The sequence below is a fragment of the Arachis stenosperma genome, chromosome 8 (assembly GCF_014773155.1).
Source record: "Arachis stenosperma cultivar V10309 chromosome 8, arast.V10309.gnm1.PFL2, whole genome shotgun sequence".
Taxonomy (NCBI): domain Eukaryota; kingdom Viridiplantae; phylum Streptophyta; class Magnoliopsida; order Fabales; family Fabaceae; genus Arachis; species Arachis stenosperma.
In genome coordinates, this window is record NC_080384.1 from 46,973,966 (window position 1) to 47,000,747 (window position 26,782).

The following is a 26,782-nucleotide window of genomic DNA, read 5'->3' on the forward strand; positions in this document are numbered from 1 at the left end:
ACAACGGCTAGTTTTGCAACGGCTAAATTAATATAACAATATAAATATAAAAATATTTAATATTAATTATGATATAAATAATTAATATAAATTATTAATTAAATAAAATTTTAATTATTTAATCTACTTAATTATTATAATTATTAATAAATTATTAATTAAATAAGAATATCAATATTTAATATAATTAATTATTATAATTATTATAACATTAATTATTATTTAATTATTTAATATAAATAATTAGTATAATTATTATTAAATTAATTATTATTTATTTATTATAATATAATTATTTAATATAATTAATATAATTTTATATAATTATTTATTTAAATAATAATTTGCCACTTGGCAAGTTATTATTGGCTGGCCAAAGTCCCTGCTCAGAGGGCCTGGCTCTCCTAGAAAAATGTGTGGGGACCGCTATTTGTTTTGCTCCAACGGTTGGGGACTCATTAGTGTCAGGAAAAAGCAAAATTGGGACTCCCATTGGACTTGCTCTTATGGCTTCATTAGCTTTTTTTTTTTCCGAAGGTACTGGATATTTTATCAAGGTTCTGATAACCGAAGCGGTCATTCGACCGATCGACTGATTCAAAATTCAATGGTTAAATGATTTAATAGAATCAAATCGTAATTAAACCAATTTAATTAAATATACAATAAATTATTAAAAATTTAATATATAATTTTCAATATTTAAATTTACTATTTTCTTTTATTTTTAATTTTTATAAAATTATTAAAAATAATATTCATCAATTTTTTATTTTAAAAAATAAAAAATAATTTGAACATATATATGAAAGTATCAAATAAAATAAATAAAGTTAATAACTAAAAGAAGAATAAAAATAAAAAAAATTAAAAAAATATGTTCGAAAATTATATAATCGTTAATTTTATAACACTAATCACTTTTTTATTTAATAAAATACATAAATTTGACATTTTAAATTTTAGCCCGACCTGTTGTTTTTAACATGCGACCCGTTTTACCACCCTTATTTTTGGAGGTGTACTTTTATGAATAAAAAATGTGGCCCTAAACAATTGTGGATGTAAACTTTCAACTATAGTTCTATATAATTCATCCCAGAAAGTATGAGGAGCCAAAATATATTGAACAATCAATTATAAATACAAAATACTTAGACACCAAAAAAAATAAATGCTAAATACTCGTCTAACAATGATTGATGTTTTGCCAAGTTATTACTGGTAAACAAATGTATGGTTTATATGCAAGAACAAAGTATAAATTATATTGTCCTATATTTGAGTAATTTGAGAAATATAAGAATCTTTTTTACCATTTTTAGGGAGATTGATATTCTATCAAAATTTTTGGTTTGGATACCAAAATGTAAACAGAATTATTAAACTAAAAAAATTGTGCATGTTAATTGCCTAAGGCTTACTATAAAAAATAATTATCATGACCGACATGTTTTTAGAATGATGAATTTGTTAATTAGAAAAATTTTAATTTTACGCATAATATTTTTTTTAGTTGAGGTATTGAAATAAAACCAATTCTCACACAATCAACTTGTACTGTATTGATGAATCGTAAGCATTGTACACTAATAATTGGCTCCAAATACGTTCTCCTCATACGTTCTCTTTACTTATAGCATTTGGTTGAAGAGTATTTAAAAGCAAAAAAAGCAAATAACGAAAGCTATAACTCATGCATGGAGATCCCTACAATAACTTCAACCAAAATAAATTAATCTGATTGTCACCCAAAAAGAAAATTAATCAGATTACATAAAATATCACATGAAAAAGTGTTAACCTTATTGATCTGAATGATCATCATTCCCATTCAGAATTTAAGAAAACTTTTTAAAATGACAATTTTTTTCTGGAATGAAACATAGAACCATTATCACATTTCTATTTCTATTAATTACGGGGTACCAAATAGTACAAAAGTTTATAGAACTCTCAACATCTAAGCAAAAACACTAAATGGGGTGTTACAAACAACCACTTTATGTCAAGTTCATTTCTTTGTTTTATCAAGAACTTCTATGTATCTTTTTGGAACTCCATATTGTTCAATCAAATGCCTTGCCAAATCATCAATTACTCCACCTTGAACCAAAACTTCTTGCCCTTTCTTACCTGCAAGAACAGAATTTTATCAAACTTTAAACCAGAATATGTCATAATATTTAGTGAAGCTTATATTTACATTCAAACTATTATTGATCCCTTTTAAAGAGTTTCACTTACGGTTTCTCTAATTCTACCCCCACCTCTGGTATACTATCACCTTTTCAACAATAAATGTTACCCCAACTATATCTTTAACACTAACTACTAATCCTAGCTTGTATAATGAGGCCAAATATCCTAAGTAACATCTTCATCTATCCAAATTCAGTTTACTTTCTACGTTTTTTTAACTGTCGATAAATCTTCAAAGTGCCGGTCATAGAATCGAACGTCATCATTGACTCCTATCATGTATTATGCCTACCGTGAGACTATTTACTCCCTACTCGGTCACAACGGCAAAAAGAAGGATAGACAAGACATAGAAATGTGCAAAAGAGAATATTACATTTTCAAGTTTATGCATATTAATCCCTCAAAGAAGCTTTGATAACAATTTCATCACCAAAATAAAAATGCACTACAAGATATTAGTACTTGTTTTAACTCTCATTCATTAATTCTTAACTGAGATGATGATTTGGTTTTACCATGTTATACCTAACCTTGAAGTTGTTGAAACATATCATTCCAATAATCTCAACACAGATGCACTAATAAAACCCAAATCCGGTCACTATAGATAAACCCCAAAACCCCAGATTTGAGACTTAAATCAGTGCATTTGTTTTAACAATCCTGAAACATTGCACTTAAAATTTTTCAGGTCCAGAGCATGGCAATTGATAGATAAGTCATTCATCTCCATTAAGAATTGACTGATAAAAGGATCAAACCTTTGCAATGTATTTAACCGTAAGTGTTAGTAAATTTTATGACGTGACAGTGCCCAGTTCTTTGGCTGGAAAACAGTTCTAGAAGTCACAATTATATAAAATAAATTGAGTTTCTTATACAGCCCGGATCCTCTAAAGCACCAGAGTGCAAAATATTACCTGTAGAGAGAGATCAACTACCAGAATACCATGGCCAATAAAAAGGATAAAGGTAGGTATAGCTGCTGGGGAATATAGAGAAATTGAGGCCAAGATGAGATTTTGATAATCTCATCAAGCATCAGCATTATATGCAATATTATGCATGAAAAAAAGCGGCAAGCAGTACCTATTACCTAATATGCATTTGGAATAACCAGCATAACACCCACTTCTGGGCCTGTTTTTCTTTGATAAAATAAAGAATTTGATTAAGATGAGGAGAAGGATAATACAAATTGGGGAATACGGGTTTCACAAAAGCAAAAGCTGAAAAAAAGGAAAAAAGATTATCTATTAAGTATAACTTTCCAATCTCTCAACATGTCTGAGAGGAAAAGTCCCATATAAAGATCATGAGCTTTACACGAACTAGACTCTAGGCGTCTAATTCTATCCCATAAAACATGTTTGTCAGAAAACCTCTCATTAAAGGTGTGGGTGCATTGCGTTCCAGCCAAATTGCCACAAAATTTTGCCTCTTTTCTGTTACCAAACCCCTCTTCTCAGTCTTAGTTTGCCCTTTAAATCTTTTAAAAGAATAATAATGATATTTCTTTAGTTAAAAATATAAAAAATTTAGTATTGTGAAGAATTACGGTACTTGTTTTATAAGCTTATGTAGTTATTTTTATTTCTTTTATGAAGATGGCAGTTCTATAAGTTTGTATATATATTGACACAATGACGGGGACTCTATATATATGAACTCTTCTGGTTATAGATCCCATGTACCTTGAGGTCAATACTAAATAGTGCACTCGTATAATACAAATTAATGAGAAAAAGAAATATACCTGGTAGTTCTCCGACAGTGGTACTGCAAGCAAACTTCTTCTGTAGCTCTGATGCTAATGCTTCAGCATCTATAAGAAAAGTTTCCATACCAGAGAGTTTGGTTACCTTCTTGTTACCTTGCCGCCGTTCTGTCACTAGCTGAATTGTTTTAAGGGCGCCTTTACGTACTACAGATTCATTTCCCCTCGTCACAACATGGTGAGGCTGCATACGGCTCACAAATGTTGGCCCTATATCTTTCTTGTGAACTTCTGTAGGATACGTTGAACCCTTTTTAATAGCCCCCTTGAACAATGCATCGCACAGTACCACATCTAGAACAACCATTGATTTATCTGTAGGCTTTACAAGATTTTCTTTTTCAATGTATTTGAAGACAATTTCAGAAGCTTCAGAAGCACTAAAAAGATTTCCTGTATCAGCTCCTACAGATGAAAATATGGGATTGACATGTACACTTGGCTTGTAGATTTCAGCCACTTCAAGAGTTTTAGATGAACGAGTTTCCTTGGCAGATTGAACGTTGCGCTGGTCGCTTTTCTCCACAGGCCTTTTCTCTGGCTTAAAGGATGAATAATCAGCATGGTTTCGATTAACAGAAAGTAGCATGACTTCTTTTTTGTATTTATCTTCTTTCACTGATATCTGCACAAAATGTAAACCATGAAGGAAGAATCCAGTTATCCAGATATAGCATGGCAAAATAAATAAACGTGGAAATGAATTAAATTACAAGCAGAGGAAAAATTATCGGAAAGTAACACTAACACAGTATATCACACGGATAATTTAATATACTTTATTTGTCTTATAATGCAAAATTAAGTTTACTTGAATACATGAAAAATTAAAATAAAGCAACCACCATCTCAACGCAAATATAATAAAAAGGCAACATGATAAGAAAAGCCCGGATTCGGCTCTTGTATCATGAGCATGTTGATAGCAAGAAAGTGAGGGTAACTACCATTTGGATCATTTCTTGGGTTCTGGTGTTCCCCATATAATGGAAAATATTGATCCAAGGGTGGTTATCCCTCACTTCTGACTCTACAATCATCCTCACTTTAGAGGAGCTATATCCCTTCACAAAGGCAATATAGGTTGTAAGTTCGTAACTTGCATCATATAATTTAGAATGCTGAATCCACAGTTTAATATTCAGGCTTTGGTCAGCTCTCGTTTTGATGACTTCAAATGGTACTATACGCATGGAATTAGAACTGCTCCAGTCCAACTTCCTATTCACGTTTCAAATTATCAAAATTCTAAGAAGCAACTCCAAAAATGCAAAAGGTGCCAAATCCTACTTAGCACATTCTAGATTTTAATTTTAATTTTACATTATATAAACAATAAGAAGTTCCTCAGTCAATCTCAGTAAGCATCTACTGGCAAATGAATATTCCATTTCTTCAATCAAAAGAGAACAGCAGATAACATACCAAGCCAGAGGAGGATTTTGCTTGTAACCACTTTGATAACTTTTTGTAGGACGATTTCTTGATGTCTAAAGTCACTCCTGAAGGCCTACATGGCAACACGTGGTTTGACCTACAGCAAAGAAAGACAAACATTTATCATTTATGAATTCTTAAAGGAAAGAGGGGGAAATTCAAATGACATATGTAGAGAAATAGTGTTAATCCCACCATAAAGTGCTTCCAGGAATGGGAAGGTCTTTGTCCTTCACAGTGGTATGCAATGCTTGTAGAAGGCATTTATCTAACAGCAAATCTATCTCTTCAGTTGATAGATTATGTTGCTCATTTAGGTCATTAGCAGAACCAGAATCCGGTAGCTTCAGCTCAGACACGCCCGCAGTTATTTCATTTGCAGTTTCATTCTCATCAGCATTCGGTGTCGTCAATGCAGCGCTGGAATCAGCTTGAAAGTCATTTGCATTGACAGACTGCTCTTCAATATTTTTTATGTTGTTCTCTTGATCATTTGATGTCTTGCAAGCATCCTCAGTAGAATCAGAATTCTGAGGGGGTGATAATGACGCAGGATCCTCAAATACAGCATCTTCAAAAAAACCTGCATTGGGCACATAACAGCCCTCGACTGACTCCCTGAAATTAAAATCCAACCAAACAGGAAAATAAAAATAAAAAATAAGAAACCTTCAATTATGAGTGGAATGCTGCTTATACATATAGACAGAGAGAGAAGAGAGTCTTGCTGTACTTGCCATAGCAAATCACGATAATAATGAGTTATTCTTAACGCCTTTCCACGTAATCCAGCTTTTAATGCTTCAGTGCTGCTCATTGTGGTACTCCCAACCTTCATAAGAATATAGAAATTTTAAGAATGACTGCCGAATTAAAAAATATTAAGTTATAGCGGTGGCGCAAGAAATGTAAAGAACTTACAGCTATTGGAGCAGGATTTCCTGGTACTTTCACTGCCCATGGTTCCCCTGCCGCAAATGATGGAAGACCTTCAGGAGGCACACTTATGCCTGGGAACATCAGGTCTGCTCCACCTATAACAAACCGAGAAACTTCGCCACCCTTCAGCATGAAAGCAGGCAGAAGCTCAGGGACTGTCCATAGAGCATAAACTGCAGCCAAAAAAATAGCAAAAATAGGGTGAAAAATATGCTAACTTATACTTATACTCTTATAGACATGCACCCAAATTAATGTTCTTATAAGTCAGAGATCAAAGAGTGCTATGACAAATATTTTATACATCTACTTAGGGCTCAATCTTAGGCCTCGGCAAGCAGACATGAATAATATTGTAGAAGAAAACTTTTCTTGTATATTATAGATTTATAGCACTAGCAGCAACAATAACCAAGCTACAAGCTAACAAAACAAGAGGATGGAACTTTATCAAGTTGGGGATTTGCTTTATCTTACCATACACTGTTTTTTTTTTTTTTGGTAATTAATAAATGTGTTTCAGCTAATTACGCCCATGCAATATTACCCTCCTCTGTAGCACAAAATCTCTTTCAACATACTCCCAGCTAGCAACCTTTCTGAATCTTTTATTTGCTTCAAGCTTTCAGAGCCACTCTTTTGATCTTCCGCACTCTCAGGAATCTCTGTCCCCCGTGTCTTGGTTGCCCTACCCACCTTCGGCATTGCCATTAGGTGGAATGGGCAAACCTCATTCACAAGTTCACATCACTCAGTACTAGTTGAGGGGAGAACGGGAAATTCCTTAGTCACACTTTGGTCCAAAACCTCATAGCTAGTTTCAAATGGCTATCTTCATATTAAGATCTGGTCATTTTTTTCTCAAATATCTACCTATTTATCATCTTCCATGCATGCCATATATTAATAAAAGACAATGATACCTATGTGTTGTTCTGAAGTTTACTGAATAGAAACCCACACCAATCATTAAACATCTTACCACACCTACCCACTTTGATCCCTAGCTAAAAGATTTTGTCACAGCCTATACGAAGAAAAGAGAGACCCGGGGATTTTAAAAATGGAAAGCCTTGGATTTTATCATTCTTTGAGTTCACTTCCTCAAAAACTTCTCCTATTACTGCAAATTGACATGAATTTGTTTGGGTGAGCTTCTAACAAAAAAATCTTTTTTTAAATTTTTTTCCAAAAGATCTTTTAGAAAAGTAAAAGTAATGTTATGTTTGCAACTTTGCATATCTTATATAAAAAGATATTTTTATCTATCAATTATATTTGAGTACAACGATATAAAAATATTATTTTGTTTATTTATTACGTGAAAAAAATTTAAGTAAAAAAATTCTTTTTAAAGAGAATGTAAATTGTAACTTCTAAAAAAAAAATTTTAAATTTTTCTAGTGTTTTTACTTTTATTATTAAAAATTTGTCAAACTCCAAAAAATGAAAAAAGAAAATCTTTTCAAAATAACTTAATAGCATCCAAACAAGCTTTATGTCACACTACAAATAATCTCAATGCAAACAATTAAACTATATACACATACCAGTTGGGAAAATTTCCGAGCCACGCCCATCAACATCGAAAAACATTGGAAATCCTCCCTCCACACCATATACAAGTACTCGATTCGGAAACTTTGCCACTGTTATCTCAGCCTGGAACATTCAAAGGCAACAAAAAAAAATACAGATTAATTCATAACTTCCCATTTTCCTATTATCACAAAAAGATAAAAACAAAATACACTTCTACATATTTCTCTCAAAACCTAGATAAGTTAAACACGATAAGGAAACATTTTCCATTAAAGAATTAGCACAGCTAATATTCATCATATTTGTCATCAACTATAGAGTGACAGAGCTCATGCTCATTTTTTTCAATTTTATGAATGCAGTTAGCAATTTATACAATTTGTGCATACCTTTGTATTAACCAGTAGAAGGAAATAGGAAAAAGAAAGGGAAAATAGGAGGATAATATTGTACCTTGGGAGGAAGTAAGGCATCTAAGTCGGAATCAGAAACTCTTGGGAATTTATCCTTAACGATTCGCCTGAGTTTCTTTCTGTCGGCGCCGGATAACCTCTGGTGAGATTTCGCTTCCACCGCCTTCTTGAACATAGTGTCTTTTGTTCTCAAGAGTGGGAACAGCTGAAGAATGAGAAGAATCAAACGTGGAAGTGAAGCTGGGAAAGTTCTGGACCACCCAATTTCATATTCATTATATATGCATCGCCAATCAGCCCACAAATTTGTACGCGAGCAGTGCGCAAATACGGAAAGAGTGATTTTTCGTTGCGAGAAACTTCTACTGGCGAATTTTTAGTATTTTTTATTTTAGAATAAATGTCCCTAATTATTTGTCCGATGAAAATATAAAAATCTAAATCAGTCTGTATCTACTTTGTTATATATAAGTTTCAGTCCTTGGTTAGGGACCGAAAAGGATATTACCAAAGACCAAAAAGGCATTTATTCAAAGTTGATAGAGACTGGAACTTACATATTTTAAAGTAGATAGAGACTGATTTGGATTTTTAGATTTTCTAGGAGGTGAAAAGTCCATCGGACAAATGGTTAGGGACCGAAAAGGACATTTACTCTTTATTTTACTTAATTTTTTTAAAATTAGAAAAGTGAGAGTCAAACTCGCAACTTCTAAAGATCAGTTTGGATAAAAAAAATAGTTTAAACAATAAATGACTATATTAAAAGTAATTTATAAATAAATTATTTTGTGTTTAAATTTTTAGTTCTAAAAGTACTTATTTTATTAAAATATGATAAAAAGTATTAGTATTGTGAGAGAAGTCATTTTTTTTTAACTTCTCTATAAGCTATTAAATAGCTTCTTAAAAACCCGCAATTTAATTTTGAAAATTACACCAGACATTGATACTACTATTTTTTATAAGTTAAAAACTCAAAAAAATTACTTTTAAAACTTTCTAAACGAACTCGAAATATGATTATGTTATTTAAGTTATAATTCATTGTCTTTATTATTATTTGATCAATATAAATATTAAATTATTTTTAATAAATAAATTTTATTAATTTATATACATAATTATATTAATTTATATATATAATTATAATAAATATAAATATAAATTATATATTTTTGTATTGTGAAATTTTTATAATATAAGTATAAATTATTATTATTATTTAATTGTGTGTTCAAAATGATAATATTTATTAATTGTATAGTATTATTTTTTTTTCACAATAACAATATTAATAATATCTGACATATATTTGATTAGTTTATAATAAAGATTATTATTATATATTTTAGAATAAACAATTTTTAAGATTAATTAATTTATTAATATTTATTTATATAATTAAAAAATAAATTTTATATCTAACGATTAAAGAAATATTTTTATATTGGACAAATGCTACATTTAAAAAAAAAAATAAAAAGTCTAGTACTACTTAAAAAATATCTTCTATTAAAGATAAGTAAAATATTCTGTATTTTAGTAAAAAATTATTTAAAGTTAAATTTCAATAATTGTGATGGTGCATATTAATATAATTAGAAAGATTTTATTATAATTTATAATTATTATTTTTGGTATCAACATTGAATTCATTTTTATTGTGTTCTTGATAATAACTCTTTAAATGATCATAAATGTTATTTTAGAATATAGATAAGAATAAGAATATGATATAGATAACATATAATGCTTTTTGTATCTAACAAACTTAAATATAATTTAATAATTTCATTAAAGTGTTATCTAAGTTTGTTAAGTGTAATATGTATCCAAAAACTTTTTTTGAATAATAAAAATAAATTAGACAACTTCTAAACCTAAAAAAATCGAATTATCAATGTACACAATTTCAAAAATTAAGTTGAGTTATTTGATTATCTTAGGAGCTATGTAATTATCTTAAAAATAAAATTACACACCTCAAAAACTTGATGTCTCAATCCTCTTTATAAAATTATAAAAGTGAAAAAGTCTATTTTTCAAAAAAATAATCCTGATTTTTAAAATTTAAAAATGAATGTGTTCAACAAATTAAATTGTCTGAGAACTTTTCTATCTCATCTACAATAAAATAAAATATGGAATTACTTCTTTTATAAAAGACACTAACATGAGTTAAAAAGTGATTTAACTTTCATCACTCTTTAAAAAATATTGAGACATAATTGGAAGATAGATTTTCAACAGATCTTTTATTCTTTTTCTCTATCTGTATATATATAAAATCTGACCCTTGAAAAAAAAGAAAACTAATGCTAAAGCCAACTAAAAGTTATATTTTCATATTTTTAAATTTCCATGTTTTTTACTAGAAGAAAATTCATTTCTTCAAGTTATAATCTATACTTATTTTAATTTTATATCTTAAATCAAATTACGAGAGTGGTAAATTTTGACACTTCTGTGTACACATGTCTCCTTTCGCGTATGCGAGTCTTGCAAAAAAGGTAAAATGCTGTTAAGTGTAAAAATCAGTTTTTAAACCCAATTTTTAAATCTTCATATTTTTTGGTGTAAAATTCATTTTTCAACCATTAGAAAGATCGATAAATGAATTTTCATAAAAATCTAGTTTTATAAAATTTTCAACTATAAGAACTTAGTTAAAATCCGTCAATTTTGACCAAAAATATGTTTTTAACAAAAGTGGCATTTACCAATCTTTCCAAATGTCCACAAGTCAAAACAGTTTTCACTTATCAAATTGATCACAAACCAACCACATTCACATATTTACACTTAGTCAAATCCAAACCTACTTCATCCACACTATTCAACCCAAATCCATCAATTCCACACCTCAATGCCTCAATTTTCATTATTCAATAATCATTACAATTATTCACACATTTAATATCCAAAATCCATTCAATCTCATATATCATCACACCATACAAACACCACTTACCTTCCTTACCTCTTTCCGACCTCCAGCCCAAGATTCACAGTCTCCGACCCAAATTCACAATTCAATACATATTCCACAAACGAAAATCATTATCCAATTCATCAAATTTCTCAACACACCAAACATGCAAATTCATACAATTCTCAACCCAATCATTTATTTTCACAACATATCAGCTATACATATCAATACCAATCAATTACACAATCCAAACTTAATTATATGACATTTAGCCTAGGAATCTTCATCACACCACATGGTACTTAAATGAAACTTAAATCATACCTTGTTGACGGGGTGTGCGTGAGCCTCTTTCACAAAGACACCCACAATTGAATCTCCACTTCCAAGCTCACCCAAGAGTTTTACAAGCCAATTCAAGTTTTCAAGAGCACCAAAAATTCACCCAACAACTCTAACACAACCAATATCATACATATGTCAATCTAGGGTTCATAAATTTGATAAATCACAAGAATTTTGAGATTTTTTACCTTAACCCATAGAAATTTAGGATGCAACTCACTAATAGCTCATATTAGAACATCTCTAAACAACCAAAATCACAATATCTCAACATACACTTAACCAAAAACGTAAATTGAAGAGAAAAATAAAACTGGACAGAGAATTTAGAAATACTCACCACAATACCTAAACACAATTGAAGAGGAGGAGGAGATCAACGCGTGGTCACAAACGACTCGTCAATCGAAGCACCTAAGAGAAAGTTATGATGGTTTGAAGTTTCAAGAAGGCTAAGGTTTTTCTCTTCTTCCCTCTCCTCTCTATTTTCAAATCTCTCTCATAAATGGGGGAGTATGGTGGCTGAAAGTATATTTAGTGATGTTATATATACGTGGGTTTAGGTCCACTTGGGCTCAGTTCACTCGATTTAATCCGTTTGACCTAATTTTGGGCTAAAACCTTTAAAATTAGCGTTTTAACGTAGAAAACGATGTTTTTTGACTTAGAAAAATCCACGGAGTCCAAATATCATATTTAAATTGTCAAATACCGATTGCTAAATTTTCTAACTAATTTCAACCATATTAACTAATTACTTAATTAATGACAGTTTGACCGGATTTTACAGGAAACAGACCAGGAATCCTGGTATATTCGAACTTGTTCTCCAGACCCTATACTCCAATTTAGCCCCTATTTTACTACTTTTTTCCTTTCTAATAAACTCTGTCATCCCCCAAAAGGTTGAACCCCTTTCTCTGCCAGCATAACTATAAAGTATCTATGATATTTACCCTTTAGCATACGGGTTACGAGAGAATTAGGATTTATTGCAATACGCTAGAATTGGTTGCCTATAAGAGCTAAATTTTGTGCCTTTATATATTTGAATCTCAATCCTCCCTCCTTCTTTGGTTTTGTCATATGATCTCAGATAATCCAAGACATTCTCTGTTCTGATCCTCTTTGGTCCCACCTGAATTGGGTCAGAATCTGGTGAATTTTTTTCAATAATGTGTTTTAACAATCGAAAACATGACAAGGTATATATTGGAATAGCTTCTCTAATTACTTTAATAAGCACATGTCTTCCACCAATTGATAAAAGATTCTTTTTCTAAGCCTCGACTTTTTTTAACCTTATTCTTGATTTTTGCAATTGTAGCTCTTTTAGATCTATGAACCACTAAGTGGAGTTAAGATAGTTATCTTGGACCATTACATGTCCAATATTGAGAAAATCGGCCAAAATATGTCTGAGTGGGGTAGGTGTATTCTAACTAAAAAAAACTACAAACTTTGTCAAGTTCATCTTTTGGCCATTAAGCATTTCGTACTTATATAGCAAAATCAAAATATTAGAGCATAATTCTTCTAACATCTTATAGAATAGGATAAAGTCATTTGCAAATAGGATATGGTTAACTGACGGACATCTCCTATTAATTTGAATTTCTTAAATACCTCTGTTTTGCTTTGTCTTGCGTAATAGATAGAATAATCCTTCCGCACAAAAATGAAAGAGATATGGTGACAGAGATTCTCCTTGCCGGATGCCCCTGTTGGCCTAAAATAGCCATATAGTTGTCCTTCCATAAGAATAGAGTAAGAAATAATAGTAACAAGTTCTTTTATCCAAGTAATCCCTCCCCAAAACCCATCCTCTGTCTATAATACACCATAAGAACTATCATTTCACTCTATCATAATCTTTGCTCATATCTAACTTAATAATAAATATCATATGTTAGCCCAGTTTATTTTGTCTTTAAGTAATGCATACATTAATGAGTAATGAGAATATTGTGAAAAATAAATCTATCTTTTAAAAAAATACTTTGATTTGAGCTAATAATATTATTAAATTCTGAATCCAATGAACCAGCAATTTTTAGACAATCCTAAAAAAACTAAAGATAAACTTATGGGTTTGACTTGTGACATATTTATAGCATTTGGAATCTTTGGAATTAAATAAATATGGGTGTGATTAAAACTTTTTAGAATTTTTCCTCCTTCGAAAAAACTGCATACAACTTTAAATACGTCACTCCCAACTATGTTCCAATAGAACTAGAACAAATTTGCTGTAAATCTATCATCCCATGGGGCACTATAGCTACATAAACTAAATGTGACTCACTTTTTTCTTCCATTGATACCGACCTTGTTAGTCTACAATTCATGGAAGCTGTCATAGTAAAATTGAAATCATCAAATCTATCCCTCGAATTAAAGTGATTAATAGTTGAAAAGATTTCCTCAAAATAATTCTCAGCCACCGTCGCTATGCTTTCGGGGTCTGAAGCAACCTCCCATTGTTTTCCACTAGTCCCCAAATTTTATTTTATCGATTTTTAGTTCGAAATTTCTGATGGAAGAATTTCGTATTTTTATTGCCTTTTTTCACTTACATTTTGACTTTTCCTTCCAATACTTATCTTCTCTCCCTAAAGCTTTCTCCAATCGATTTTCGAGGTCTATAATCTCATTGTCCCCATGGGTTCCTCCTTCATGCAGCTGCTCAAGCATCTTGTTAGTTCCTGTATTTCTTAAAATTGGTTTGGCTTTGTTGTTGCCACTAAATTAACTGGTGACAACAAAGCTTCAACTTTTGAGTCAGGTAAAATTTTGGTGAACCTTGAATAAACGTATCCCATGTCTCTAAAATCAGGTTCTTCACTTTGTCCATTCCATACCACATTTCTTGTAATTTGAATTGCCTGTTTAAGTTCTATTTTGGTGGGTCTGTGTCAAGTAAAAGAGGTGCATATCAGATCCATTATCCGTTAGCCTTCGAACCACAGCTGCATCATATCCAACGCTCTATGTATCTCCCACCATGACTCGATCAAGTCTTTCCCTAATTAATTCATCTCCCATCCTCCTATTCAACCAAGTAAACTATTGAATAATCATACCAAGATCCACAAGCTGATTACCCTCAATGAAATCATTAAAGTGGTCTATTAACGATGCTGATCTGAGATTTCCCCCTCTTTCTCCTCATTTCTCTTAATCGAGTTGAAATCTCCCATAAGTATAAAGTTCTCTCTAAACTGCTGAAATTGTCCAGTGAGTTCTTCAAATTATTGCAATTGAACTTGTTCATTAGTGCTTAGATAAACTCTCACTAGTCTCCATGTTAGGTTCTTGCTCTCATCCTTAATGGTAACAATTAATGAAAGGGATTTTTGAGCTAGAATCCTCACCACCATGTAGTCCTTCTAAGAAAGAGCCAAGCCTCCTGATAATTCACTCGAATCTACAGTTGTGAAACTCGAATAGCCACATGATCTAACTTTTTGCTCCACAACGCGAGATTGATTTTTTGTTTTACAGAAAAAAAATCACCTCGAAAGAGTAAAATTTACACATCCCTTTAAGGTTATGGATTGTTAGGGTCTCCTCAAATCCCGACAGTTTCACGTAAGGATTCTCATGGAGCTTGGGGTGCCATTGAACGACTGGCACCCTCCACCATCTCAAGCTCCATAACCTCCTCAGCTATAGCCATATTCTAGATCTTTCTGTCTTCCTTATTATCTTCTCCTACTCTTTTCTTATTACCGCTCCATGTTCCGGTTCCTTCCTGGCCAATTCTTGCCATATATTTTATTCTCTTGAATTGGCTAATACGATCTCCATAATTAGGTTGTTGGTACGACTTTCAATGAGCACTCTATCATAGGTTGGCTTCTTGCTTTCGCAAGCATAAAGAATATGATGATTTGTTATCACAATAGCATCATTCCTGTTGTTAGTACTATTTTTTTTATCCTTTGATTAAGCTTTGTTGGTTGAGAAATTGTCACCTGATTCTCCCTTCACGGTCTCTTGAAACTCAGCCCAAAAAATCCTTCAATAAGACAGTCTGGGAAGGGTTTTTTTCCAACATATAGCATCTGCAGGTTGATTTTCCTTACCTTTTTTGTATTTTCAGCCTCTTTCAACTCTACTCTTATGCCCACTTGATCAACCCGCATCCACTCCCCAATTTTATCTTCTTTCAGCCTATTCTTCTTTGAATCCTCCATAAAATTGGGACACATTCTATGATCATGGCCTATTCTTGCACAATAAGTGCAAACAATCCCAACTCTTTCATATCGGACAATCACTTCAAGCGTGTTTTTATCTAGTCCAACAAGTCTAAGAGAGTCTTTCACAATTCTTCCTCCATTAAGACCAAATCTCACCATAATGATTCTAGATTCTCTCTCCGTTATGTCAAAGAAACCTGCATCCAAGACTCTTCCCAGCCCTCCACTGAGTTTTTTTGTTGCTTCTAAGTCTTGTAAGTTTTTGGTACTCCCCAAAACTGAGGTCAAACTAGTAGAGAGGTGATCAACTATTTTTTTACTTTCTTTTTTCTCTCCCAGCGTTGAACCTGCAATGCAAAGTCTTTAAACAACCATGGAGATCCCTTTCAAATTCTCAGTACATTCCATTCTCTCTCAAAAAAAAATTGAAAATGATTGCTCTCAAATTCTGCCACCCTAAAACCCTCAAGACGCCCCCCATATGGCCTTAAGAGCTCCTTCTATGATCCCCTTAAAAAAGGCTTTCTCGGGAAACAATTTTCCTATTAGATGTTGATGCAATTATTAATCATTTCCCTTATATCCTCCTCTCCCAGTTGAATTATATAATCACTCTCTCCTTCGTTTACAAGCGTCTAACTTTGCATGGTTTCTCTTTGATTTGCCATGCAGTATTCACGAGATCGAGCAAAATGACTGAAAAGTTTAGATCTTGGACATGAAAACTTTTAACCTTTTTACTTTGACCTTGATGGCATAAGAACTTTGTTTGAAAATATCCTAGCAAAGCATAGATACTTTGATGGCACAATATAACTTAATTTTGCCAATTTAACACCAAGCAATCTGTTAATTTATGATAAAGTACTAAATTGGTCCCCTATGTTTTGCGTAATTCTGTTTTGGGTCTTAAAGTTTAAAGTGTCCTATTTGAATAAAAAAAAGTTTCATTTAGCTTCAATTTAGTCCTACCGGAGGTCAAAGATAAATAATTAACGGGTTTAAGTATGGTTTTGATCCCTGAAGTTTAGCGACAGAATCAAAATCGTCCCTCATCTAATTTTCGATTTAAAATCGTCCTTAACGTTTTTTTTCGTATTAAAATCGTCCTTTTTAATAATTTTTTTATATTATTCCTAAACTACCTCCTATTTTAATAAAAAAGTTATAAAATTAAAAAAAACGTGTTGTTGGGGGGGAGAGGGGAAACGCGTCGGGGAGGGGGGGAAGGAAAAGGGTAAGGAGAGGGGAGGGGAGGGGAGGGAAAGGGGAAAGGGGAAGCCAGCGCCTCACCGCCTCACTGCCCAGCCCTCATCTCTTCGCCTAACCCTCACTGTCGCGCCAGCCACCCACGCTAGAAGAGAGAGATTGGACAGAGAGAGACGCGGAGAGGGAGAAGGACTCACGCTGCTGCTTCTTGTCGCCTCGCCGCTGCCCGCGCCACCGTCGCCGCCTCGCCGCATCAGCTTCTTGCTTCGATCTCTGTTTCTGCTTCGTCTTCTGCTTCTTCTGGGTTTGCCTGAGTTTGAGTTTTGTGTTTGTTTTTCTGAGTTTGAATTCTGGATTCTGAGTTATGGGTTCTGATGATGATGACGATTTTTTGAGTTTGAATTCAGGTTGTTTTTCTAAATTTGAGTTCTAGATCTGAGTTCTGATGAGGATGACAATGATAACGTTGATTTTCTGAGTTTTTGTTGGTGTGATGCGGATGGTGATGGAGTAGCAGTGGGTGGGGGTGGTGGTGGTAGATTTTGGTTCTGAGTTCTTATGATTCCATTATCCATAGTGGTGGTGGTGGTGGTGGTGGTGTGGTGATGGTGTTGGTGTTGGTGGTGGTGGAGAAGGTAATTGTGCTATAGTGGTGAGGTTATTTTTGTCCAAAAAAAATTAAAATGACGATTTTAATACGAAAAAAAATATTAATGACGATTTTAAATAAAAAATTAGATGAGGGACGGTTTCGATTCTGGCGCTAAACTTTAGGGACCAAAACCATACTTACCCCATAATTAACGAAATGCTCTACATGATAGCAGTATAAGAACTAGGTTGGTAATGGATGCATTAATACATTTATTTATCATTTTTCTTATAATTAAAATGAAATATTTTCTATAAAACTAAAAAAAATGTTGAATACATGTATTGATGTATCCGCGGTTGATTTTATACCTCTAGAGCTTGTACTTATTCTCCAAATTATTGACCTTGTTCTTATACTGCTGTCATGTAGGATATTTCGTTAATTATTTATCTTTGACCTTACAGTGGAACTAAATTGAAGTTAAATGAAACTTTTTTGGATTCAAATAGAATACTTTAAACCTTAAAGATCAAAACAGGATTACACCCAAACATAAAGGACTAATTTAATACTTTACCCATTATTTTAATATTTTACCAATTTTTTTTATTTTAGAGTATTGAAATTTTTAGTAATAGTGCTGTTTTTGTTTCAGTAGAAATTAGAGGAAAAAGAGTACAGAAAAAAATAATAGGGACGAACATTCAAATTTTTACTGTAAGTTTGGATGGAAAATATGAAAGACAATAATAAATAGTGTAAAAAAGTAAGTGAGACCTAAAAAAAAAATTCACCCTTATTTGTGCAGGAAAATGAAAGGAAAAAACATTTCTTTCTTTCTTTCTTTCAAATACTACGTCTCCTTTTTTCGAAAACTCTTCTTCAATTCCATAATACAACCATTGATGCTACTCAATCTCAACACTATCGACCACGGTAGTTGTTAGTTACTATGCATTCATCTACTACTGCACAATTACTGCGCAACTATCGACCATCTAGTCATCACATCTTTTTGCTTCTACTAAAACAAATTAGATAAATTTTTGTTTTGCTATTGCTATTTTATATTTCATTGCATATATCCATGGGTCTGTGTGTTTGTGATTGAATTTTGAAATATATGAAAAAAAATTACATTTTAATTTGATTTATTGGTTTGCTTATTTTCATGTCTTTAAATTATTCGATAAAATGTTTTAATAGCAACATGCAATGTTTTATCTATACCAATATATAATGGGGATATGAAATTTTGGTATCCAATTCTTTCTTCCTATTTTACCCCTGTTCTCTCTTTATTAGAAACTGGCTTTATCCCACGACACGACAGAACTTAAAAACTGATTTCAATAAAAAAAACTGTTACTACGTACTTAATTTTTTTTATTTTATTCACTTTCAATAAAAAAAACTATTAATACGTACTCAATTTAAATACCGATTCATTTTCAATAACAAATAACAGACGTCATAGTACATAATTAATTGGTATTTCTATAACAAATTAATTAAATTAATATACACTCTTATGCTTATTATTTAACTTAAAAAATTACATATTACAGAGCATTCCTTAATAAAAAAATACAAAAGTTACTAGAATTTGGGTCCAATTTTTGTAGATTCGTATATCCTTACATAATCTATTTCATAAATAAATTTAGTGGACAAAATAATAATTTTTAATATCCATTTTCATAATATATAAATAATTAAAAAATTAAAATAAACAAGTATTCAAAACTAATAATAACAAATAGAATAAAGAGAAAAAAAATTAACATATTGCTTTTTTACCATGTGTATTTTAAATTGAGTGATAAATATTTACAAAGTAATAACTCTGAAATGAAATTAAATTTAGTAAATTATAAAAGGAAGTATGAGTTCTCTTTAACTAAAACTTTTATTATAAAAATTTATTACAAAAAAAATTATTTATTTTTCAAATTAAGTAGATGCTTGAGATAAAATATTAAAATAAAGAAAAAATATGCATTTGCATTCTTATAAAAAAATGAAGTCATTTATATAAAAAATACATTATAAGATAATTACAAAAAGTGTCAAACATAATAATTTTATTATCAAAATAGTATTTATATATGTGTAAATTAAGTAACATAATGATTTTTAATATACTTTAATTTATTTTTTTGGTTTTTATTTTAATTTATATTTTCATATTTTAAAATTTGGTAATATATATTTTTATAATTTTAAAATAAAACCAGGAGAAATCTGGCCTAAATACAAACATAATGATAGAAGAATACAAAATATTGATATTTTATCTCATATATTTAAATACATGGCATAAATAAAATAATCCTTCGTACTATAAAATATTGTCCATTTAAAATTAAAAATGCCAAAATTTGATCACGGTAAAATGGGTCATAATTTATAAAAATCTAAATACTATATTAAATATTACAAACAGTGATTGGATAAATAATTTTCAAATTTAAAATTAAAATATAGATAAGCTTACATATTTATATGAGTACTGAATCAATTTTTATGAATAACTATTTAAATATTAATTATAAAAAAATGCTATTATATCAGCCAATGATAATAATCATGAGACAGTAACATTATTATTATTAAAAAATATTAATTTAATATATTAAATATAATAAATTTCTAATGTGAAATGTTAACATATAAACACATTAATCTTAATACAGAAGATTAACAATCTTTTAAGATATCTAATATATTAAGTTTGTATTTTTTTTGTATACGTGTAGGTCAAGATAATCTAATATACTAATTCAATGTCTCAATCAATCTCTTATAATGAACCATTTACAAACAATGCTAAAAGTCATGCAATATGAATAGTTAGTACTCATTTACTTTACTTATATTTTTATATTTATTCTTGCATAATATTCATTTAAAATATTTTTTGTATTGAATAAATTAAGATGTTGATATTGTACAATACTAATAAAATGCCTAATGTCAAACAAAATTATGAATTCTATAATAAAAAAATAAAAAAATAATTACAAATACTATAAATTTAAATAGGCAATATTCATAAGACTAATAACAGTAACTTTGTAATAAAATTTGGTAACAACATATATCTTTTAAAATTAAATAGTAAAATTAGAAAAGATCTATCTTAAACACAAAACAACAACTATTAAAAATAGTACAAAATATTTTATTTTATCTATATTTATTAATGTATGTACAAATTATGGATCCTTTTTATTATAGAATTTTTATCCAACTAAAAATTTAATAGATAGCAAAATTTGGTCATGGCAAAATGTGTTCTAATTTTTAAAAAATATCAAAATATTATATATTACAAGTCAATAGGTAACTAAATTAAAAATTCTCAAATTAAAAACTAGATAACATATATATTTTATGAGTTACCGGACAAATTTATTAAATAACTAATTAAGTACAAACTAAAAAAAATGCTACTACAAATATTATTAATGGCAATAATGTAATACACATAACATCATTTAGTGATGAAAAAAAATCTTAATTAAATTACAGTAACTAAATAATAAGCCCTTGATTATAAAAAAACTTATCAAATTGAAATTTAATAATGATGGAATAACTAAACACAAAAAAAAAAAACAAAATAAAGTACGATGAAAAACTATTTTTTAAAATATTTCGTTAGCAGACAAAATCTCACATATCGTATTTTGTCATAATAAATTTAAAAATAAGTTAAAATATTAAATATAGACGGCATTCAAAACTTTTAAAGAAATACATAGAAGCATTATGATTGAAAAACTTTTGTAATTTAGAATAGTTGAGAATAAAAATTTACTCGAATATTTCACCTCATATATTACCTAAAATTTTAAACTATGAGTTTCAACAAAATATGATATAAATAAGATCACGTCAATATTAAAAAAAAAATCTAATAAATTTGAAAAGTAAATAATATATTAACAAAAAAATAAAATTAATTTCTTAAAAATAATAGAAAAGCGGCTGAACAGACACGTTAGTGCCTGTTGAGCCGCTAGTGATTTATAAAGCACATATTATTATTGTTAATGGACGCACAATTTCTATATGTATACATATAATCTATGAAAAAGGGGGAAAATTCATGGTTGAGTTAGTTTCCTTTTTTGCATTTTTAAATCTTTTATATATGTAGTTTATGTTAAAGTTTTATTATAAGTTAGAAAAAATAGTTATGTTTTAATTGGTTAAGATTCTTCTACAATTAAATATATATTATAGTTAAATATATTATATATAATAATATACAAAATAACATCCCTATACAGTATAAAGGATAAAATTATCATGATATAATTTTAGTTTTTTTTTTCAATTTTTTTTAAATAAACATCATAAATTAAACATCTTTAATATTTTTTATTGTATTTTTCTTCCATCTAAAAATACTAATAGAAATTAAATTTCACCTCAATTTCTTTTATTTTCATTTTTTTTATTCAATTTCATTTTTTTCTATTTCTTTCATCCACCAAACAAAGTCTAAGTGATAACTCGAACCAACTCCAAAAAAATTACCTATCTCAAACAGAAAATTGCATGTTATTAATTGGCTATCTTTTGTTTTTCGATTTCATTTCTTAATTCCAGTGTACCATTTTTTGGTATGTGGCTATTTTTTTTATAGAAGTAAAATGAGTGATATATTCCAACACGATCATTTTTAGTATTTTTTAAAATTGTGAAAAAAACTAAAATTGGAGGATCTGATATCTCTATTTTAAATTTTTTAAAAACAAGAATCAAAGGGTCAAATTTTAGAAATCAAAGAATCTAAATTCTATGTCCTAGAAATTGGATGGTCCGTACTTTCCAAAAATCGGAAAATCCGATTTTTGTCCCCCAAATCAAACGATGTCATATTTGAGAACAACATCCTAGCCACTTATAATTCAAAAAGAGAAATGTACTATCAGAATTTATTGTTTTTGGATATCATTTAGTCATCAACTCAATTTCTTTAGAGCTTGTTTGAAAACTATTTAAATGTGAAAAAATAATTCTATTTTCCTTAAAAATAGAATTCATTTTTATTTGAAACTCAATTTCATGGTTTGAAATGACTTTATCATATTAATAAAATGGAAATCAATTCTTTAGTTTAGAATAACTCTTATATGGATTAAATTTTATTCTTTTATAATTTTATCCCTAATAAAATTATTTGATTAAATATCTAATTATTAAAATATATAAACAGAAATATTTTTGATATTTGACATATTAAGCTTGTTTGGTATGAGAATTGATTTTAAAATCATATCTCTTTTGATCTAATTTGTAGATGAGAAAAAAAGTTAATTTTTGAGTAAATTTTAATTTATAAGTTTCTAAAAAAGTTCTTTTTTTTTGAATTAAAGCTCGACACAACAGGTGGAGCATAGGGACCAACAGCATAGATAAAGTAGTAACTAAAAAACTAAATTAAATGTACCAAGCAACTAACGGTGTAGATACCCCTTTTGTCATCTCCAGCATTGCCATCAACAACAGAAAGGGTCAACTCCTAACCACTCTTTGTAGCTCAACGCAGACATGTTGATAATCTCCTCAACTCCTTTTTCCTTTGTTCTGAAAAATCCTTCGGTTCCGTTCCAACCATAAGTTCCAGATGCGCGCATAAACACCCATCCATCTCTTGCACTCCTGTTTTGTACTTGAGCTCTCAGTCCAACTCTGAAAATGGTCTTTTACTGCACCTGGGCAAACCCACTGCATTCCAACATAAGATAACCAAGCACACCATACCTGCCAAGCAAAGCTACATCCAAGAAATAGGTGGTGTCATATTCGACATTACTGTTACATAAAACACACAAAGTATCTTATTGGGGAATGATCCCAAGTCGACTCAGTCTCTCCTTCGTATTAACCCTGCCAACCAGGACAAACCAGACAAACACTCTACTCTGGGTGGACAAGTCCTTTCCAAATGGTCTTAGTAAAGCTGTAGCTATGTATATCCTCTGGAGCCATTTCCACTTGCAACACTTGCACAAATGAGTTAGTAGAAAAAATTCCTTGCTTATCATACTTCCATATAACTCTATCCTCTCTCCCAAGATCAAGTTTGACCAGCCTCAGAGTGAGGTGAAGCTGGTTAACTATCTCCAACTCCCATTGGAACAATTCTCTCCTCCACTGAAAATTCCATACCCAATCTAGCCCATCCCAAAACCCACAATCCCCTATCATTGATCCTGTTTGGTTTGAAACCGAGAATAGCCTTGGAAAGCGGTCTTTCAGAGAACCTCCATGAATCCAGACATCCTCCCAAAACCGAGTTCGTCTCCCATCACCCACCTCCATAGACAATCCAGTAATCATCTTTTGTCGGACTGCTTGACTCTTGAACTGTAACTGACAAATATCCTTCCACGGGCCACCTCGGATAGGTAATTCCTGAGATGACAGGGGCTCATTTGGATTGAGGTTGTTACAGGAACATACAACCTTCTTCCACAAAGGACACTCCTCTTTAGAGAACCTCCACCACCATTTAAACAGAAGAGCTGAATTTCTTATCATAGCATCCCCAACCCCCAACCCACCTAACTTCTTAGGGGCCTGAACCACTTCCCACTTAACCAAAGCCATCCCACTCTTTCCATCCTCTTTATTCCATAGAAACCTTCTCTGCAAGGAAATCAGTTTCTCTGCAACAGCCTTTGGCATCTTGTAGAGGCTCAGATAATAAACCGGTAGACTATTTAACACAGATTTGATAAGTACTAACTTACCGGCCTTGTTGAGGATCTTGGCCTTCCAGAGACTAAGCTTCTCCTCTACTTTGTCAATTACTGGCTTCCACGTCTTCACCAGCCTTGGGTTTGCTCCTAGCATGATACCGAGATATTTAACAGGTAGATTGGCTTGCTTACAGCCCAGCACACCACACATACGTTGTACCCACTGTTCATCGCAGTTAACAGGAATCAAACTGGATTTATCAAAGTTAATGCTTAAACCTGACATCAACTGGAAGCATCTAAGCAACCTCCTGTAGTTTTTGATTGTGTCTTCCTCCGGCGGGCAGAACAAAATAGTATCATCTGCGAACTGTAGATGCGACAACTCAATATGATCTCTCCCAAGCATCAACGGTAAAATGCGACCGTTTCTCACAGCTTCTCCAATCATCCTATGTAGTACATCAACAACAAGTACAAATAGAAAAGGGGACAGAGGATCCCCTTGTCTCAGACCCCTTTCCATCTTGAACGGCTTGGATGGTGAACCATTTATCAATATTGACATAGAGCACGTGCTGATACACTCCATCACCCAACCCCTCCATCTTCGACCAAACCCCATCTTCTGCAGTACAAGGTCTACAAAACTCCACTTGACTCTATCGTATGCTTTTTGGAAGTCCAACTTTATTATTGCCGCTTTCCTCTTCTGTTGTTTGATCCACTGAACCGTTTCACATGCGATAAGAGCCCCGTCATGAATCTTCCGACCTTTTACAAAAGCGCTCTGTGTCTCGCCCACTAGTCCTGGCATAACCCCTCTCATTCTCCTAACCAGCATCTTCGAGATTACCTTATATACACACCCCACCATGCTAATTGGACGCAGATCTTTTATTTCCTTCGCACCAGGAAACTTGGGGGCCAACGCCACCCATGTGACATTAGCATCAGGCGGCAACCTTGAAAATTGGAAGAAACCCAACACCGCTGCCGTGAAGTCAGATCCTATATCATTCCAACACTTCTTTATGAAGTTCATGTTGTACCCGTCACAACCTGGGGCCTTGGATGATTCACAATCCCACACTGCCTCTTTAATCTCCTCAGGTGATGGTAGCACCTCTAGTGCAAGAGAATCCTCCTCGCTGATCCTTTCCACCAGGCCATCCCTGAAGCCCATCTCAGGAGTCCTCTCTTGATGATATAATTCTTTGTAGAACTCCCTGATTGCAATTTTAATTCTAGCTTGATTCCTTACCAATCTTCCATTAATAACTAGTGTGTCAATCCTGTTATTTCGCCGTCTCGCCGAAGCTAAGTTATGAAAGTATCTCGTATTCTTATCCATGTCCCTTGCAAGCCTCGACCTTGACATCTGCTTCCAATGTAGCTCTTTCCTCACATACCATTTCTCGCATCACTTAACTATCGCCTTCCTTCTTGCTTCCACTGTCTCATCATAGTTCCCATTGCCAACCATTTCATCAATCTTCTGAATCTCTTCCTCAAACTTTAAAATTTTCCTGTCCATATCACCAAAGTTGTCTCTGTGCCATCTCCCCAAAGGAACCGTCAATGCCTTGAGTTTATCAGTGAATTGTAACTCTCCCAGCCCTCTCCATTCCTCCTTGACCATCCTTAGAAACCCTTCATGAGTAAACCACGAATCCAGACTTCGAAACGGCCTCGGTCCAACTCTCAGTCTCTTCTCTTCCACTATGATAGGACAGTGATCTGACAACCCCCGTGATCCACCTCTCAACCGAGTCTCCGGGAATGCCTCAAGCCATTCTAAGCTAACCAAAGCTCTGTCAATACGGCTACATGACTGTCCTCTGAACCATGTAAACTTACGATCTGAAATTGGCAGGTCCACCAAACCCATGTCATGTACCCAATTCTTATAGTCCTGTGTCGACAGAGGTAAGCTTTCCAGACCTCGCCTTTCTTCCACTTGGCCAATCTCATTAAAGTCCCCCAGAAAACAACAGACGCCTGGACATAGGCCAGCCATGTAACTCAACTCCTCCCACACAACACGTTTCTCATCTCTAGTGTGAGCCCCATAAACCAAGAAAAACGCACAGTCAACAGACTTCTCTGACAGTATCCTTTCAACACACAACCATCGCTCACCTTTATAGCAATTTCGCAATTTAAAGAAGCCATCATCCCAAATTAATAACAAACCACCAGAGGCACCATCAGACTCCACATATTCCCATCCCATGCTTCCACTCCCCCAGATTTTTGACACATCAAACCTTGTCACTAGCTGTCTTATAAAAAAGTTCTTATTCTAGTTTTTTACATGGTGTTTAGAAATTTCGATTTCAATTTCAGTGTTTGAAACAAAAGTAATTAAATTAGTTTATATGAAATTCAATTCAATTCCTTTTTTTTTGTTAAAATCAATTCCAATTCAAATAGGTCTAATTAGAAATTTCATTCCATT

At 31.8% G+C, this 26,782-nt stretch overlaps 2 protein-coding genes across 2 annotated transcripts; both read right to left on the reverse strand.

The window, feature by feature from the left end:
- Nucleotides 1-1,774: 1,774 nt before the first annotated feature.
- On the reverse strand, nt 1,775-8,651 carry LOC130944992 (uncharacterized). Its single transcript, XM_057873623.1, has 8 exons — nt 8,354-8,651; nt 7,909-8,020; nt 6,341-6,531; nt 6,157-6,251; nt 5,615-6,037; nt 5,408-5,516; nt 3,962-4,607; nt 1,775-2,136 (listed from the first exon to the last, which is right to left on the reverse strand). Exons 1-8 carry the CDS (start codon nt 8,486-8,488, stop codon nt 2,015-2,017), a joined length of 1,833 nt encoding a protein of 610 aa, XP_057729606.1. The 5' UTR covers nt 8,489-8,651; the 3' UTR covers nt 1,775-2,014.
- Nucleotides 8,652-25,744: 17,093 nt separating this feature from the next.
- Nucleotides 25,745-26,557, reverse strand: LOC130946081 (uncharacterized). The gene has a single exon (XM_057874764.1). It carries the CDS (start codon nt 26,555-26,557, stop codon nt 25,745-25,747), a length of 813 nt encoding a protein of 270 aa, XP_057730747.1.
- Nucleotides 26,558-26,782: the final 225 nt, after the last annotated feature.

Bases quoted from the DNA above. Each gene is read 5' to 3' on its own strand.
- LOC130944992 (XM_057873623.1), bottom strand. From the start codon at position 8,488: ATGTTCAAGAAGGCGGTGGAAGCGAAATCTCACCAGAGGTTATCCGGC. The intron at 8,021-8,353 runs GTACAATATTAT...TGAATGTTCCAG, and splicing joins ATGCCTTACTTCCTCCCAAG to GCTGAGATAACAGTGGCAAA. The intron at 4,608-5,407 runs GTATGTTATCTG...CATTTTGTGCAG, and splicing joins CAAAATCCTCCTCTGGCTTG to ATATCAGTGAAAGAAGATAA.
- LOC130946081 (XM_057874764.1), bottom strand. From the start codon at position 26,557: ATGGGATGGGAATATGTGGAGTCTGATGGTGCCTCTGGTGGTTTGTTA.